The sequence below is a fragment of the Pholis gunnellus genome, assembly GCF_910591455.1.
Source record: "Pholis gunnellus genome assembly, chromosome: 15".
Taxonomy (NCBI): domain Eukaryota; kingdom Metazoa; phylum Chordata; class Actinopteri; order Perciformes; family Pholidae; genus Pholis; species Pholis gunnellus.
This window is the reverse complement of record NC_136542.1, coordinates 483,503-502,785: the sequence shown is the minus strand read 5'-3', so window position 1 is coordinate 502,785 and position 19,283 is coordinate 483,503. Positions and strand designations below refer to the sequence as shown.

Here is a 19,283-nt window from a genome sequence, read left to right as displayed (position 1 = left end):
CGGATCGATCGGTGCTAGGCTATGCTAACATCATCTAGACGTAAATACGGCAGCGTTGTTATTGTTCGGTGTGAACACGTCGGCGTGAGATGTTCAGGTGGATATGTTTAGAATCAGGACGTTGTTAGCTTAGCATAGCTTAGCATAAAGACTGGAAGCGGGTGGGAACAGCTAGATGATGAGTTCACTAAAATGTTCTCCGTGTGATCACATGACCTTTTGTGTCGGCCATGTTGGCAGGAAGTCTCTGACGCATCTTTGGTTGTTGGGGGGGGGGGGGGGATTAGATTGGGAGGGGGAGGGGGAGGGGGAGGGGGGGCAGATGAGTCAAAGGTTGTGTTGTCCCGTAGAGAGGGGTGTGGGGGGGGGGGGTCACCTCTGCAGGCCAATCAGAGCCAGACTCAGAGTGACGCACAGCTGCCATATATGGGGAGATGAAGGCGGGGCGAGAGACCTCAGATCTGTGTGAGAGGGAGAGAGGGAGAAAAAGAGGGAGGGAGAGAGAGAGAGAGAGAGTGAGAAAAAGAGAGAGGGAGAGAGAGAGAGGGAGGGGGGGAGAGAGAGAGAGAGTGAGAGAAAGAGAAAAAGAGAGAGAGAGAGAGAGAGAGAAAAAGAGAGAGGGAGAGAGGGGATTCTTTAAAACAACTTTAATTCACATGTTCTGGACGTTTGGTTGAAGTTGACCCTAAATGAAAGCTGAGGTTCCTAAGCTGAGGTTCCTAAGCTGAGGTTCCTAAGCTGAGGTTCCTAAACTGAGGTTCCTAAACTGAGGTTCCTAAGCTGAGGTTCCTAAACTGAGGTTCCTAAGCTGAGGTTCCTAAACTGAGGTTCTGGGTCCTATGAGGGTCATGAGATGATGACATTTTACTTCATGATGTTAAATTCGGGGAGAAGTGCATCATGGGAATGATTCAGAAGTCGCTCTGGATTATTTTACATAATAATGAGATGAATCAGTGCAGAGCAGAGACCGTACTCACTGTTTGGGGGCGGGTCTTTACATTCGCCCTCCTTGATGGTGACATCATCGATGGCGATGTCGCCCTCGATACCGCCGCCGCGGACTCCCTCCATCACCATCTACCACAGAAGAAGAAGACACACCGTGTTTCACAATAAAAGCCAGCTGATGAAGTGTCTTATTGTGAAGGAGCAGCAGCAGGAAACGTCGTGTTAGCATTAGCACGTATCTCTTACAGGTGAAGTAAAGTGGGCGTGGCCTGTACCTGGAAGGCTGCGGTTGGGTGGATGTTGATCTTGGCTTGCCTCCAGCGGTCTCCTTGGTTACCGATCAGACTCCAGACCGAGCTGTCCGTCATCGTCGGACCCTTCTGACGCAGAACGACGTTCAGAGCTCCTGCACACGCAACGTATTTATGATCATTATTCATAATATTAAGGATTATTATTACCATTATTAGAAATATGTTGTATTATTATTAATATATATATATTTTGTATCATTATCAAAAATAATTAGGATTCATATTATTTTTATGATTATTAATAATATTTATGATTTTTGTTATTACCCATTTTTATGATTATTAGTATTTTTATCATTAATATATCATTATTCATTTTTATTATTTTTATTTTTATCATTATAAAAAATATTTGTTATTATCATTATTAATAATACATCTATATATTTTCTAATATCATTATTATTAATGATTTATTATTATTATCAATAACATTATTTCATGATGACGTCCTGTATCTGAGGGCTGCTGCAGACTCACCCACATGTTTCCCGTACATGTGGTAGTAGAAGGCGAAGCAGTAGGTGACGGAGGAGGAGGAGGAGGAGGAGGAGGAGGAGGAGGAGGAGGAAGTCTTGGAGTCCATGTTGAAGGTGGGGGACAGCAGCCGGGCCTTGTCTCCCTCCAGCCTCGGCCTGGACGTCTCGATGTACATGTAGAACCCTGTGAGACCACAACAACATGAGCTCATCGTTCATCTCGTCATACATCTGTATTTTAAATGAACCTCTATTAGTAAGGAAGAGTCAGAGGATCAACAAAGTTGGTAGGATTCATCCTCTGGGGATCATGAATGAAGCAAAGAATTCATTCTTTCAAGATGGCCGCCGAGGACAGGTGTGGTGTGTTGGGCTCCACACCTGTCCTCTGATTTAACATTTTACTGCAGATTCTATCAGTTCTAGCCGACGCTTTTCAACTCAGAGAAATACTTCAATCAATGAACAGAATCAATGAACAGGTACAGAGAACATGTGTATTGTTTTGTCGATACTATTGCTGTCTGTTTGTCTTTTAATTCCGTTGATATTTAGTTATTTTAGGCTGCCTTCAAACATCTGGCCGAGGACTACAGAAGGAAACGAGCCTCTCTGGCTCACTGACAGCTCTACTGTAAATAAATAAATCCTCACAATCTATCCAACAGTGGTTTCACTGAACACGGATTCTGATTCTGGGTCGAATACAGAACAATGTGAGTGAAACAATATTAAATGTTTAGTTTTCAAACTGAAAGAAAATCAGTGTTTCCAGAGGCTGAACCACGACGCAACAACTGGTGAGTCTGAATATTACATGAAGTGTTTCTGTACATTTACTTTAAATCAATTAAATCACTCACTCACTCACTCACTCACTCACTCACTCACTCACTCACTCTTTCACTCACTCACTCACTCACTCTTTCACTCACTCACTCACTCTTTCACTCACTCACTCACTCACTCTTTCACTCACTCACTTACTCACTCTTTTACTCACTCACTCACTCACTCTTTCACTCACTCACTCACTCACTCTTTCACTCACTCTTTCACTCACTCACTCTTTCACTCACTCACTCACTCTTTCACTCACTCACTCACTCACTCACTCTTTCACTCACTCACTCACTCACTCTTTCACTCACTCACTCTTTCACTCACTCACTCACTCACTCTTTCACTCACTCACTCACTCACTCTTTCACTCACTCACTTACTCACTCTTTTACTCACTCACTCACTCACTCACTCTTTCACTCACTCACTCACTCACTCACTCACTCACTCTTTCACTCACTCACTCTTTCACTCACTCACTCACTCACAATGTTTCCAGAGATATTTCAGTCTGAACCAACATCAGCATCCAGAGGAGCCAAGTTCAGTTCTAACAGTTCATCATGTTACATTTCCTAACGTCTAATTTATTGGTTTCATATTGAAACATTTTTTGAATCCTCTGCTGGCAAAAACTGAAACAGAAAAAAAAGCCCAAATCCAAGCAGAATGTTCCTCTCCATTTAATTTGACCTCCTGAGCTGCAGAGGGAATTGAACCCGTGACCCTGCCTCGCTCTGCCTCCCGTTGACCTGCACAGAGATTAACCCGCGAGGCTGCGGAGGCAGTGGAAGCTAATGCGCCAGTCCAGCAGAGAGCAGGAACAGCAGAGCCAACAAATCCACCTCCGGCTCATCCAGCAGGAACAAAAACACAATCCGCACACAAAAAACACTCAGCACGCATGTTTCTGTCTGACAGCATTTAAACCGCTTTACCCCCGAGGCTCATTTTAATGAGATCTGCTGCAGAGAGAAACCAAGAAGAAGAACAAGAAGAACAAGAAGAAGAACAAGAAGAAGAAGAATATTTTCCAACAGGAAATGAAGAGACGGCCATCGTCACACATCTGGATGTGTTAGTGGAACCTTTGTTCTATGTTCCTCCTGTTGTAGTGAATCCTGTTCTATGTTCCTCCTGTTGTAGTGAATCCTGTTCTATGTTCCTCCTGTTCTATGTTCCTCCTGTTGTAGTGAATCCTGTTCTATGTTCCTCCTGTTCTATGTTCCTACTGTTCTATGTTCCTACTGTTCTATGTTCCTCCTGTTGTAGTGAATCCTGTTCTATGTTCCTCCTGTTCTATGTTCCTACTGTTCTATGTTCCTACTGTTCTATGTTCCTCCTGTTGTAGTGAATCATGTTCTATGTTCTACGTTCCTGGTGCACTGTGAAATATGAGGAACCGTTTAACTCAATTAAATGCAGCTGTAAAGACATTTTTACATTCATCTATTACACACATGAACACATCTGATTAACACGGTTATTAAACATTTATTAATGGTTCAAAATTTGTTATAGAAATATTTGATGAGCTTCAAATTCCACTTATTCAGGAACTTTCAGTCACAGCTCATGGTCTTCATTGGCAGCGTATTTATGAATATATAATAAATATTACTGTAATAATTACTCCATGAATATAAACAATGAATGTAATCGTATCTGATATAGTTAATACATATAATACTTTAGACGTGTTATTTATATGAAATATAAATAAGTAATAGCCACAATTATAAACACTTGAAACTGTTGTTATATAAACTTACAACTAAATTATTGTGTTTTTTAATGTGAATCATAATCTTTTAATTTAATTATCTATTTATTTATATATTTTAATTATTTTAATGTTATGCCGAGGTTTATTTCTGCCAGGAAACAAGAAATAAAAGTAATATAAATGAATAACAGAATGAGGTATGAAAGCAATATTTAGACTTTTAAAGTATTTTTTCAAGTCAAGATTTCATAATTTTGAGAAAGACAAACAAACTCATAATGTTCACAGATTGTATGCTTTGGTGCCACATAACTGTGACTTAAAGTGTTTGTGTATTTATTTGCATCGTTCCTAACATTCATCTAGTTTCTATTTTCCTGCTGTTTGTTTTTGTTCCTCCGGCGGTGAAGATAAATTGTTCTGCTGTCTCAAAGTGTGAAGTCACGTCAGCAGAAATGAAAGCTTTTGTTTAGAGCTTTTTGTTTTCTTCACATCACAGAGGAAGACCCCCCCCCCCCGCTGTGATGAGATTATTTTTGTTCTCACGTCATCTTTAAAAGTCAAAACAGAAGTTGGCAGTTTATATATTTGTATGATTTATATTTTTCTTCATGTTGAAGGTTTCTACTAACAAGAATCCTGATGTCACTGCTGCTCCTTCATCACCACCACCATCATCATCATCATCATCATCATCACCATCATCATCATCATCACACTGTGGTTTAGTTTGACATACAAACACTGAATGTGGATTCATCCGCTGCTGAAAATAGTCCCTAACAAAGTGACTCTTTCCTGTTTATTTGATAAAAACTACAGAGACCAGCTGTTTCAGTAGATGACTGATGAAACTTTAAAGACGAACGTCTTCAGAAGGAACCAATGAGCTCGGAGCTGAGGGGGTTTCCTGACCCAGTCTCACGACCTCGGGACGTGGTCTGATGACCAGGTGTTGACAGCCAATCACATTGGATTATTTAGCCTCTTCCTGCCTGGAGGAGCTGCAGCAGGTTGTGACTCACACTCTGTGTTTGTGCTGTGTGGCTGTTTGACACCCGTCTGCAGCTACAGACTTTTATATACTTATACTTTTATACATTTATAAATGTATACATTCAAACAATCCTTGTTTCTTATTTTTTTTATATATATATTTTTTCCTGTTTATTTGTAAATTCTGTGTATGTACGTGGAAATCAAGGAAAAACCCGGAGTACACGGCCAATAAAGCTGATTCTGATTCTGACACACATCTGGCTCCACCCTTTCCTCACACAATGTAAATATATTCTCATCTTTATGAAAATAAATATCTTAAATAGTGTGGTTTTTATGTAAGACTATAGCCCAAAGTTCTTTCTTGTGTGTAAGAGATGCAATTTAAATATACATCTTGAAAACTGCAAACCTATCTACGTCATGTTTTTATCCTTTTTTATGTTTGTTAAACTCTCAGTAGTGATAACTAAATGATATGATTATTATATATATTACAAACAAAACACTTTAAAAACTCTAAACAATAATGTAAATGAATCATGTTTTTTTCTTTTGTTGGTATGTTGGTCAGACGCTATGCTACGCTGATTACTGTAACATGTGTGGTGTTTGTTATAAATGTACGTTGGTACATAGAGGGTGATAAGAAGCTGTACATGGAGGGACTTAGGACCCAGGGGAATGTAGAGGAAGGAAACAGGAAGAGACGCCACACAAACAGCTGTTCACCGCTTGCTGCCCGTTCTTGTGTTAAAAATGTCGCTTAATAAAACAAAACAACTGCGTTAACGCACAACAATAACTGTTAATAAAGTAAATTAAGTTTATACGTTTATATTTTTATACTTATATACTTTAATACAGGAGAATAAAGGAGGCGTTCACTCCACAGAGGAAATTATAACGTCCTTCTGTGCGAACGTCATCACTATCATTATTCTTCATATTCCTTATTTTAAAAATGAGTGAATCAAACATAAAAAACTTAATCTCCTCCACTAAACCCAACATATTCCAGTAAGATAAATACTTTAATAACTTATAAATCTTTACTTTTCATTACAATTAAACAATGAGCCAAATGAAAAAGCCACGTGTAAATAAAATGTAGTGTGTAAGTTCAATAAAGCACATTTTATATTCAATATTCCTGTTTTCAATGCTGTTGTTGACATTAACTTGTTGTTAGTTTTGGTCAGGAGGGTATTAGTAAATATAAAACATATATTTCAAAGGGAGGACATTAGAGAACAGTTTATATGTAGATTCAAGGCTATAAACTGGAAGAACAGCTTTTATCTCTTTTGTACCAACAGTTTCTTTTCCTCTGACAGACAGAGTTCTTCCTTCATCATTGTTGAACATCTGTCTAAAAAACAAAAATGGCGGCTCCAGAAAGAAGCCTTCACACTTTGCTTCTGCTTGAACATTTTTAACAACTGAAATAATTCCAGCTGTCAAACTGAAGTTCAAAAGTAAAAAGTAAATTAACAAAATAAAACTGTCAACTCTAAACTGTCACTGTCTTCTGCAAACTAATTTAGCTCCGGGACAGATATTAAAGTTATGTTTATCTAACCGAAGACGTAACAGACAGTTTGACAGCTCGGCTTATTACGCCTACTAACAGATCCAGAGTCAGCTTTGACAGAACAAAGATAATTCAGTCTGACGTTGTCCTCGCTGTAATCAGTCTGTATCTGTGACATGCTGCTTCTTCCTGATAACCGCCATTTGCCCCTTCAGGAGGAGAGATGCCAAACTCCATTGGAAAATGTAGCAATTTAGACAATGTTCTATTTTAAAGAACAGAAATTAAATGGCCGAGGATGAAAACGCAACAAAGCTTATTTCTACGGTGCTCCTTGTTAAAATTGGAAATCTTCGTCTCCCTGTTTATTATTTTCTGACTGTGACATTTAGTTGCAGTTAAAGTTGCATATTATTATCTTTACAGCTGCAGAAACAACACATTCACCAGAATGTTGTACATCGTACGCTTCTGCAAACTAAAGGATAAGCTGACATTGTTGATGTTTCTGAAACAGAGAGATGCTTCATGAGTAATTTTCATATCAGCCTTGTATCTTGTAACGTCACAACGTAACGCAACAACGTAACGCAACAACGTAACGCAACAACGTAACGCAACAACGTAACGCAACAACGTAACGCAACAACGTAAAGAAAGAATGTATCTGAACGTTGTTGTGGAAATGTATCATATCGTTCTTTTAGATATAACTTGTATCTCTTAAACCTGCATATATGTAGATGAAGCCAACCAGACTCATTTAAAACCTAACAATAAATGATCTCATAGGTATTTGAGCATTTCTGGCTTGCTGTAGTGTAATCCTGATTTCACCATCTAACCCTCTTCACACGAAAAGGCTGGAACCTGGCCTTGGTGGGTGCAGGGGGGGTGAAGGGAGAGACGAGATAATGTGCAGATATACTCTGTTTTGTCTATTCCTTGTTGTTAGACCTCCGAACCATCCGTGGGGAAAGAGCTCTATCCATTCAGCTGAATTATTATTAGTGTCTGTTAAATAAACATGTTGTTATATTTTAAGAGGTTTCTCATCTCGATTATTTCTCACCGGGAGGTTAAAAAGATTATTTTCCACTACAAATGTAACTTAACAACCTAACTTAACAATGTAACTTAACAATGTAACATAACATTCAGAAACAACGTTAAGAAAAAACGTAACACAACAACGTAACTTAACGTAACACAACGTAACTCAACAACGTAACTTAACGTAACACAACAACGTAACTTAACGTAACACAACAACGTAACTTAACGTAACACAACGTAACTTAACGTAACACAACAACGTAACTTAACTCAACAATGTAACTTAACGTAGCACAACAACATGAAGAAACAACGTAATTCAACAACGTAACTTAACGTAACTCAACAACATAATTTAACGTAACACAACATTAAGAAACAACGTAATTCAACAACGTAACTTAACGTAACTCAACAACATAACTTAACGTAACACAACAACGTAACGTAACACAATAACGTAACTTAACTCAACAACGTAACTTAACATAACACAACGTAACTTAACGTAATATAACAATGTAACGTAGGAAGGTTCAGTAACAAGGTCACGCATTAAGGTAGCGCAACAACCTAAAGAAACTGAATAAATAGTCTTGAGCGGACTTTCTTACCTAACAAATGTAACAAAAGTAACAATCAAGCGTAAACTCAACGTCACAAAAAAGAGTAACAGCAGAGTTTTACACAACCTGAATATTACTGAACATTTGAAGTTGATACTTTCTATGATTATGACCTACATGATCTCTCTTCTCTTCTTAACTTTCACTTCTAACTAAGCTGGTTGTAAAGTATCTTTCCTCTTTTTAATGATATCTTCCTCTTCTTAATGACACGTCCTGCAGACATGTTTCTTCTCTGAACCTTTTACAGGCCGTCAAACTGCTCTCATTCAGTCAGCCGACGACTCCTCCGGCTGCTTCACTGCTGCTCGTTATTGTCAGCCTCTTATATCGTTCAGAGTGGGCGTTGATGTGTTTCCTGTTGAACTCCTGATGTACAAACAGTTCATCTGATGTCTCACAAACAGAAACGATGGAGCTAAGAAATAGATCAGACATCTCTTTGTCGCTGGTAGTCACATGTTCAGATGTACAGCCAGCCGGCGGTTAGCTTAGCTTAGCATTAAAACACTGCTGGCCTTACTCCTATCAGCTCCGCTAACGCTTACGGATAAACGGATGTTGTATCTCGTTTGTTTTACCTGAAGTGTAAAAACATTAAGTTGCTGTTTTTTAGGCAGTTATGTGACGCTCTATTTATTTGTATATATATACTTATAAATATAAATATATATTTATATATATATTAGTGCTGGGCAAGTTAACGCGTTATTAACGCATTAATTAATTAAAGCCGACAATTATATTATCGCGAGTTAACGCAGTTTTTAAAATTTTATATTAAGCGAACATCTCTAACACAAGAACGGGCAGCGAGCGGTGAACAGCTGTTTGTGTGGCGTCACTTCATTCTCTTCCTGCTGCCCCCCCGAACCCCCCCTTCACTCCGTCACCCTCCTCTCTCACACACACACACACACACACGTGCGCGATCGTCTCGTTACAGGATCGTGAGGAGCGGTGAACAGCTGTTTGTGTGGCGTCTCTTCCTGTTTCCTTCCCCTACATTCCCCTGGGTCCTAAGTCCCTCCATGTACAGCTTCTCATCACCCTCTATGTACCAACGTACATTTATAACAAACACCACACATGTTACGCTAATAAGCGTAGCATAGCGTCTGACCAACATACCAACAAAATAAATGATTCATTTAAATTATTGTTTTAGAGTTTTTAAAGTATTTAGTTTGTAATATGTATAATAATCATATCATTTAGTTATCACTACTGAGAGTTTAACAAACATTAAAACATGACGTAGATAGGTTTCAGGTTTCAAGATGTATATTTAAATTCATCTCTGACACACATGAAAATAAAGTTGTGAACACCGGCTGAATATCTATGATCAGAATCATTATAACTGTGTTATAACTGCTGCTGTGTGAAGAGAATCCTGCTGTTAACAAGAACCTGATGAGTTTAAAGTGTTTACAAACAAATGTTATTGCACTTTTGTTCATATAGTTCATATATACTTTTAAAATAAAATTGCGCAATACACTACTTTTTAATTCATTATTGACCTTTGCGCATAACAATGCGATTAATCACAAAACAATCATGCGATTAATCGCGATAACAAATTGTAATCGTTGCCCAGCACTAATACATATATTTCATTTTGTTCCTCATGTGTATTTAAATATAAATATATATTTATATATATATCAATTTTACCTTTAGAGCAGGATCGATGACCAAAACATCAGAGAGGAAGTTTGTTCATTTAACTTTAACTAGCTAGTTGAGTGTGTATGTGTGTGTGTGTACCTTGCTTGGAGCCGTTGTGGTCGGCGCTCGGTCCGGTGTTCGGGGTGTATTTGGTGTCTCGTGTGGCGGCGCTGTGACGAGTCCAGTCGAACTCGTCCGTTTTGTCCTGAGAGAACAAACACAACGCCTCGTCCTCGAAGCCACACTGGAACTCCCCTGAACACACACACACACACACACACACACATACATTACATGTATATCTGAATTCCTTTTTAAAATATGAACACATGAATGACTCCTCAGAGAATAAAAAATAAAATAAAATCTGTTGAGGGGTTCAGGATACTTACTGAGATGTGGGTTAACAGGAGCTGAAGGGAAAAGAGACAAGAAGAGTGTTAAGTTCATTTATTGTTATTCTACGACACAGAGATGCACAATGAAATATAGTTTAGTCTTTTTTTGCAACACAAGAAAAAACAAACGAAAACAGTCATGTGTTTTTTATTTGTTCAAGCATCTTTTTTCGACAAATATTTACGTTTATTATTAGCCGGCGATCTCTTATGTACCAGACATAATTAACATAACAAATGTACATATTTTAAGTAGTTTTGTTTTCAATTCACAATGTTAACCACGTGTTTAAAACCGAGACCTCTGAGAATGTTGTGGTTCTGTAGAGTGAAGTCAAAGCTTCACGTGTTAAAGCTGCATTCTCTCTAGTGTCCACCAGGGGGCGACTCCTCTGGTTGTATAGAAGTCTATGAGAAAATGACTCTACTTCTCTCTTGATTTATTACCTCAGTAAACATTGTAAACATGAGTTTATGGTCTCAATCTCTAGTTTCAAGTCGGTGAAAAAGTCCAATCAAAAGCCAAGGATTTCATTTAAATCCTTCTGGTATATGTTCACCGCTCAAAAAATCTGTTTCCCTGTGAAATATGTCACAGAACAAGAAGACAAGAAGATATTTAAACAGGAAGTGGAGACGTGAAACTAAACCAGCAGCAGGTTTGACACAGTCAGCTGTTTTTTAATCCGATTTGCAGAGCGAAAGGGTAATTACACCACATGTCAGACAGAAACACACACACACACACACACACACACACACACACACACACACACACACACACACACACACAGACACACACACACACACACACAGTGCAGCTGTTGGAAACTATGACTGTGTGAACAGCTGCTGCGTCATTTGGCAACAAGCTTGTGCTCCGTTATCAACCAGCACTAATTAATGAGCTCTGGGTGCTGTGTGTGTGTGTGTGTGTTGTATGTATATCATTGTGGGGACTATGGTTTAGCTGTGGAAAGTGAGGACACTAGTTACAGGCCAATTCTCAATCCTGGACCAGGAACTTGACCCAGGCCTCGTTTCCCAAAAGTATCTCAAAGCGTGGGTGATAGATATTTAATAAACCTTAATAAAACACATAGTTATGAACCTGATCAGCCTAAGGTGAAGCTCCTCTCAGCTTTACGAAGCTTCATAGAGTCTATATTTAGTTATTTATATCTAAGTCTATTGTTTGAAACACTGATATACTGTTAAAAAAACAGAGATGAAGTTACTACGATGAACTTTCATGTTGTCTTGATTCTGTTGGTCCCTGTGGACTAAAGTGTTAGTGTCTCTGAGCACCCTTTAGAAAACCTCTAATTTTACTGCAGCAGGGTCTGACAGTCTGACCTCTCAGTCCTGGTTCTCATGTGTCCCCCTTCCCTTAACGTAATGAAACGACGTAACGAAATGACGTAACGAAACAGCGTAACGAGACAACGTGATGCGACGCTACGCAACGACGCTACGCAACGACGCTACGCAACGACGCTACGCAACGACGCTACGCAACGACGCTACGCAACGTAACGCAACAACAAGGAACAATGTATTTTAACATAATTTAGCAACCTAACTTAACAACGTAAGAACACCACAAGTTTATTTTGAAGACTGTCAGCATAACAAATTAGTAACTTTTGGTAAGATACCATACGAACTGTTGAATGAGACGTTGATCAGAGAAGAAACAAAGAGACTAAAGATAAGCTTGAAGACGGTTTTATGAACGAGAGGAAAGTAAAAAGACAAACACGCTTTACGTATAACTCCTGAAGCAGGTGAATACTTTAGTCACATCAGGTTGTTCCCCTCACACCTCTTCTATCTCTGACTACTGTGTGTGTGTGTGTGTCACCAGAGATCTTAATGAAGTGTGTGTGTGTGTGTTGTGGTGTGAGAAGAAGCAGAGAGTTTACGCAGCGCGTTACTAAGTGACTCAAATCTGACAGATCATGACATCAACCTCGCGTTTGATTCACTGCGTGCTAAAGTTCACAGCCTCAGAATTAGTTAATTTACTGACTACATGACCTTTCACAGCTGTGTGTGAAGACAACAGCCTGCAGCACTCACACACACACACACACACACACACACACACACACACACACACACGATGACGTATCTTTAACTAAAACATAAACCCGACTGAACTCTTTGATTTTCTCTCTGCAGGTTGAAAACTAACGGCTGCCTGGAGGAAATCAATTTAAAAAGTGATGGAGGATTTGGGAAAATGGTCTGTGTGTGTGTGTGTGTGTGTGTGTGTGTGTGTGTGTGTGTGTGTGTGTGTGTCCTGCAGGCTCGGCCTCACTTCAGAGCAGAGGAGGTGTGGTGTGTGATGTCACAGCATGTTAGCAGCGCTAGTTTTGAGTTAGCGCTACAGATCTGGGACAGTGTGAGGACAGGAACACACACACACACACACACACACACTGCAGCAGGAGCCAGAACCTGAATCGCATGAACCAAGTTTTTCCTCTATTTTAGAGAACTGTAATGTAGCTGAACATCAACTGAATTATTCCTCTTTGTGCATCAGAAAAATATACCAATGAAACAAATTTGGGTCGTTTTTCAGTAGCACTAGAGTCCCTTTAGAAAACCTCTCAATTCACTGCAGCAGGGTCTGACAGTCTGAACCTCTCAGTCCTGGTTCTGGTTCTCCTGTTCCCGCTTCCCTCCAGAGGTTCCAGCAATACGTCCTGGGTCTCCAGCAGAGAGGAGAAGCTCTGCTCCTGGAGGAGGAGGAGGAGGAGGAGGAGGAGGAGGAGGAGGAGGAGGAGGAGACGCTGCTGCTGCCGGGAGCTGAGCTCTCCTCCTCCCTCCGGAGCTCCGGATCTGGGTCTGTCCACAGTGGACCGGTCTCTGCTGGAGGATCTGGGTCTGTCCACGGTGGACCGGTCTCTGCTGGAGGATCTGGGTCTGTCCACAGTGGACCGGTCTCTGCTGGAGGATCTGGGTCTGTCCACAGTGGACCGGTCTCTGCTGGAGGATCTGGGTCTGTCCACAGTGGACCGGTCTCTGCTGGAGGATCTGGGTCTGTCCACAGTGGACCGGTCTCTGCTGGAGGATCTGGGTCTGTCCACGGTGGACCGGTCTCTACTGGAGGATCTGGGTCTGTCCACAGTGGACCGGTCTCTGCTGGAGGATCTGGGTCTGTCCACGGTGGACCGGTCTCTGCTGGAGGATCTGGGTCTGTCCACGGTGGACCGGTCTCTACTGGAGGATCTGGGTCTGTCCACGGTGGACCGGTCTCTGCTGGACTCTGAGCTGAAGGAGGTTCTGGTGAACCTGCATGAGTTCATCTGGTTTCACCAGAATCCGACCCGGTGGCTCCGATGACGAGCATCAAGAATAACTCTATAGAAACAGACCATTTTCTCTCTGATGGTCTCTTTACTGATGGAGGTCTATAGAGGATCAGGACTACACTGAGACTGGTTCAGGACCAGATAGAAGTCCCTCACAGTCACTTTAAAGCAGGTTTGTACATCACTTCTTCTTCTGCTCATTAAACTCCTGCAGACATCAGCAGAGATGATAAATGTGTTTCCTTCACTCACTGAAGCTCAGAACAAACAGCTGTTCAGACGTCAGGTGACCCGCTGAAGGTCATGTGACCGAGCTGAGTGCGACAGGTGGAGGTGTTCACCTGCAGAGCGTCAGCTGATCTTCCCGTTTGAACCCTCGTGGTGAGGCGTTCGCTGACAGTCTGTCAAAACTCGACATCACAGAGCAGACGGGTCCTCGTTCTCTTCTTCTTCTTCTTCGTCTCTTCCCGCTGTGAGCTTCTCATCTTTCACTTCTGTTCTTGTGGTTTTGTATTATATTTTCTATTTTGACGTCTGCAGTTGTGATTTTTATTTTTATTCCTGTCAGGATTTCTGTGACAGCTCAACATTTCTTTTGTTCTCTTGTTTTTCCAGCGTTTTTGTTTTATTGGGTTTTTATACAGAACACTGCATAAAATAAACTTTTTGTTTTTAGGATCATAAAACTCTAAGTTCTCATATTTCAGCCTCAATCACTGTCTATGAATTATTAGTTTACAGACTGTAACTATATTTAGCAGGACTTTATTGTAAGATTTTCCTTTTATTATTATTTCTAATTTCTTATTTTTTTTTAATTTGTATTAATAAGATCTGATCTGCTGTTTTAAACGCCTCCTCCATGTTAACTTATAAAGTTAATGTCCATCAGTTCTTAAGTTCCAGTAACTCAAATGTTTCAGGTTTATTTTTTAATCAATGTTGAGCTACACTTCCTGCAAAAATGTTTCACATTAAAAGCCTAATAGCAGAGCAAAGGAAATAATTCTGTCCCATCCTTATATTGTGAAATATCTGTGCAGGAAGTGTTGTATTTTAAATCTACCCTGTACAGGTTGGTTTCTTTTACCATAGAAGAAGAACTATAGAGTGATGTTTTTTTATTATTGCAGGCAGGCACTCGACCACAGGTGGCGCTAACGTGCAAAGAAACGCAGCAATGAGCCGACAAAAGCAGAGAAGAAGAAGAAGAGTGTTTGCAAGTAAACAAGGAAGTAAACAATGCAGGTTTCAAACTTAAAAATCAGCGTCGCAAGCTTAATAGCGTTTGACCATTGAGTCTAAGATGGAGGAGCTAATTAGTGCTAGCATGTTCCCGGCTGGCTAACATCTCCCCAATGAATATATTATTATTATTATTATTATTATATATTGAGGACGTGTGGATGAATTCCACTGCGTTACTTTCTGGTGTGAACGAGACAAAAGATCGTAACAACATTAGCGTTTAAAGTGTAGACGGCGTACCGCTGTACGTGATGACGCGTTCGGTGTAGTCTCCCTCTCCGTAGCGGGTGATGGGGGTGAGGCGGACCAGGTACGACTCCGGTTTGATGAGTTCAGTCAGATTGTAGGTCAACAGCTCCCCCTTCTGGATGGTAGCCTCCATGGGGATCTCCTGCTCCCACCAGCGAGACTGACTCATCTGGAACATACAGACACACACACACACAAACAAACTTGTTTTTGTGACTTATGAGGACACTGCTTTGACTTTAACCCTTTAACCTACAAGGTGTACCTCGTGGGGACCAGACCTCTGTTCTCACACACAAGCTCTGAGTCCCCACAACGTCATATAGATCACATTTTAAAACAATGAAGAAATGAAATACATACATTATACTTTACATGTAATACTTGTATTTATTTTGAGAATATCAACAATGAGGTAACATGGAATCATTTTACTTTTCCTTCAAATTTAATCAAAAGTCGATGTTAATTTGACGACACGCCGATATTCATGGTTTGAATGAAAAGATTTTAGTTTATTTCCACAGATAAAAATAACAGAAATAATGAAAAGGTAACGAGTAGGGAGAGAAAAGGATAATGTTTTGAGAATTGGGCCCCAGAAAGACCCCATTTCGCATTTTCTTTAGATTTTCAAGGGCCAGTAATGAAGAATATGATCTGCTTGTGTCTTTCAAGCATTTTGTCGAGATCTTCCAGACTAAGACTAAAAGAAAGAGAAAAATCTCAAAATTCAGTGAACTTATCGAACACAACTTGTGTTTTGGTCTCAAATCTCAAATGTAAAAACAAAAAGATTCATCAGCCTGCAGCTCAACAGAGAAACACAAAGAAGATGATTCATTAACTCCTCATCAGCTTCAGATAAACGTTCCAACGGTTCAATATGTCACAAACAGTTACTCCTCAAGTCCAGCAACACGCCACAATTTCTGCTCGTCTTTTCAAAATAAACTGCTCTCTTCACAGGAAACAACTCAGTTAGATTCAGGCAACAAAACTAGTTAGTTTTAGGAAGATATCTGGTGGTTTGGGTTAAAATAAGATACAGGAGAACCTTCCTCAATTCAATTCAATTTTGTCCTCAAATCTCTGTAAACAGAATCTGATTGGTCGGTTCAGGACAACGACCAGCTTCTTATGTGCCATTGAGCAAACAACGAGATCGACTGATTAAAAGTAAAAGTCATGTTTAGTTTAAAGTCAATATTTCATTTATTGAAAAGAGACAAAGTCGTTCTGCAACACGAGGAGAGGTTAAAGGAGAAGTCCCGTATTTTAAGAATCTGGTCTGGATGGAAACCTGAAAATCGACGAGCTGTCTTATTATTTCAAGCTCTGATTGTATTACATTCTATGTTTTACTGCTCATGAACTGACTTTATGTGCACAGTAATAACAATGATCTGAGCTGACCTGTCTGATGCCGAGTCTGTAGGCCAGGATCGGGTCCACGGCGTTGGGCTCCATCTGCGTCCACTGCAGCTTGAAGCCGTAGACTCGAGGTCGGTTCTGCCACAGAGCGCTGTAGGTGTCGTAGTAGAACTCTGGAGCGAAGGCCTTCCCTGAGGGGGGGGGGGGGAGGAGTCAACTACCACTCCCAAGATGCATTTCACTGACTTGACATCCAGTCACACAGTTTTACATTCTGTCATTGAAAATTCGTTCACTGTCAGATTCTGGGTCAGTTTGTGATGAATTCAGTCGTCATGGCAACAAAGTGAACAATCAATTAGGTCACCATCTCCATGTTTGTTTGGTCCAACGAGAGAGAAGAGGAAGAGAGGATGAAAGAGGAAGAAGAGTGTGTGTTCATCTGAGAGGCAGCAGGATTATAAAGCTCAAGTTAATATGACAGTGTGTGTGTGTGTGTGTGTGTGTGTGTGTGTGTGTGTGTGTGTGTGTGTGTGTGTGTGTGTGTGTGTGTGTGTGTGTGTGTGTGTGTTCCTGCTGATGTGCAATGTGGAGGATTAAACCACCAAAGAAGAACAACTCACCTGACTGGACAAAACCTCCAACATGGACCACCTGATAACACAGAGCTTAGTCCTGATTGGCTGACTCAGCTCAGCGACTCAGACAACTGAAAACATGTCAGTAGTTCATGACTATGAGATGTGGTGGAAAGCTCCATAAAAAAGGTAGTAAGTGGGCTTTGAGTTAAGACTGACAGGAATGACATGTAGCTTTCAAATACTGGACCAAACCAGGACTAAAACACCAGAGAAACCAGGTCCAAAGCAGGACTAAAACACCAGAGAAACCAGGTCCAAACCGGGACTAAAACACCAGAGAAACCAGGTCCAAACCAGGACTAAAACACCAGAGAAACCAGGTCCAAACCAGGACTAAAACACCAGAGAAACCAGGTCCAAACCGGGACTAAAACACCAGAGAAACCAGGTCCAAACCAGGACTAAAACACCAGAGAAACCAGGTCCAAACCAGGACTAAAACACCAGAGAAACCAGGTCCAAACCAGGACTAAAACACCAGAGAAACCAGGTCCAAACCGGGACTAAAACACCAGAGAAACCAGGTCCAAACCGGGACTAAAACACCAGAGAAACCAGGTCCAAACCGGGACTAAAACACCAGAGAAACCAGGTCTAAATACTGGACCAAACCAGGAAACCAAACTTTCTATTCAAGCTGCATCGGCCCTTTTCTTTTTTTCTGGTCCTCACTAAAGTCTTTTCAACAACTTCCACATCAGCCTGAATGAACTGAACCAGGCGTGTTGGTGATGAAGATCATTGAAGTGAGTTTGAGGACTTCACGTAAAGAAGACACAGGAAACAGGATGTTGAGGATGAGGAGGCACATACTGTCATAGTGGAGACCGGAGATGTCCACAGTGTGAACGCCTCTGCTGTAGACTGATGGAGACATGAATAATAAACATGGAGGAGAATCTGTTCTGCTGCTTCGACTCAGAGACGAACTTGATGAACTTCAGTGAGAAACAGTCTGTTGGAGTTTATTCTCACGGTTTGATGTCAGAGTTTCACTTCTGTTTCTCTTCAGTTCGCCTCTGAAGCTCTGCTGCCGTCTCATTGGCCGCTTTAGGATGAGCGAGGTTTAAAACGCCACCGGCGTGTTCACACCTGATTAACAACACAAACTTCACCTCAGCGACGACAAGCCTCCACATAATCGCCGTCATTTTTTTCCCATCAGCTCTCCATCCTGAGCTTACAACTCCTCTCCTCTTTAACCGCTTTCTGCTGCTGCCTGCAGAACGCACCGCCGCTCACCAGACGCAGCGATAAGAGGATTAACGCCACCGCCGGTTTCACAGGAAGAGTCCTGCAGCGCTGACAGGGCGCCTCCACGGGGAGCATTCATCAGGGGAGCACGGGTACAGGTCTGGTTCCTCTGTTACAGACGAGTCCACCTTCACATCAGACATATGGAGCAGCTCCTCATGTCCACAGACTGAAGGTCGGACTTCTCTCCGTCACATGTTCTGAGCTCTGCTGCTTCTTTATGCATGCAGTGTTTAAAACTACAACATCAGAGAAACCAGGTCCAAATACTGGACCCAACCAGGACCAGGACTAAAACACCAGAGAATACAGGACCAAACCAGGACCAGGACTAAAACACCAGAGGATACTGGACCAAACCAGGACCAGGACTAAAACACCAGAGAATACTGGACCAAACCAGGACCAGGACTAAAACACCAGAGAATACTGGACCAAACCAGGACCAGGACTAAAACACCAGAGAATACTGGACCAAACCAGGACCAGGACTAAAACACCAGAGAATACTGGACCAAACCAGGACCAGGACTAAAACACCAGAGAATACTGGACCAAACCAGGACCAGGACTAAAACACCAGAGGATACTGGC

General features: G+C 41.1%; 1 protein-coding gene across 1 annotated transcript in view; it reads right to left on the bottom strand.

Annotated features, from left to right (window-relative positions):
- Positions 1-372: 372 nt before the first annotated feature.
- Positions 373-19,283, bottom strand: part of mdga2a (MAM domain containing glycosylphosphatidylinositol anchor 2a) — a gene marked incomplete at its 3' end in the record, with an annotated part of 47,916 nt that continues 29,005 nt past the window's right edge. The window contains exons 10-17 of the mRNA XM_079174940.1: positions 16,837-16,985; positions 15,412-15,589; positions 10,595-10,615; positions 10,302-10,457; positions 1,746-1,928; positions 1,227-1,357; positions 981-1,080; positions 373-461 (exon numbers count right to left, since the gene is read on the bottom strand). Of these exons, the coding sequence (XP_079031066.1) occupies positions 373-461; positions 981-1,080; positions 1,227-1,357; positions 1,746-1,928; positions 10,302-10,457; positions 10,595-10,615; positions 15,412-15,589; positions 16,837-16,985 (1,007 nt within the window). The remainder of the gene's footprint in view (positions 462-980; positions 1,081-1,226; positions 1,358-1,745; positions 1,929-10,301; positions 10,458-10,594; positions 10,616-15,411; positions 15,590-16,836; positions 16,986-19,283) is intronic.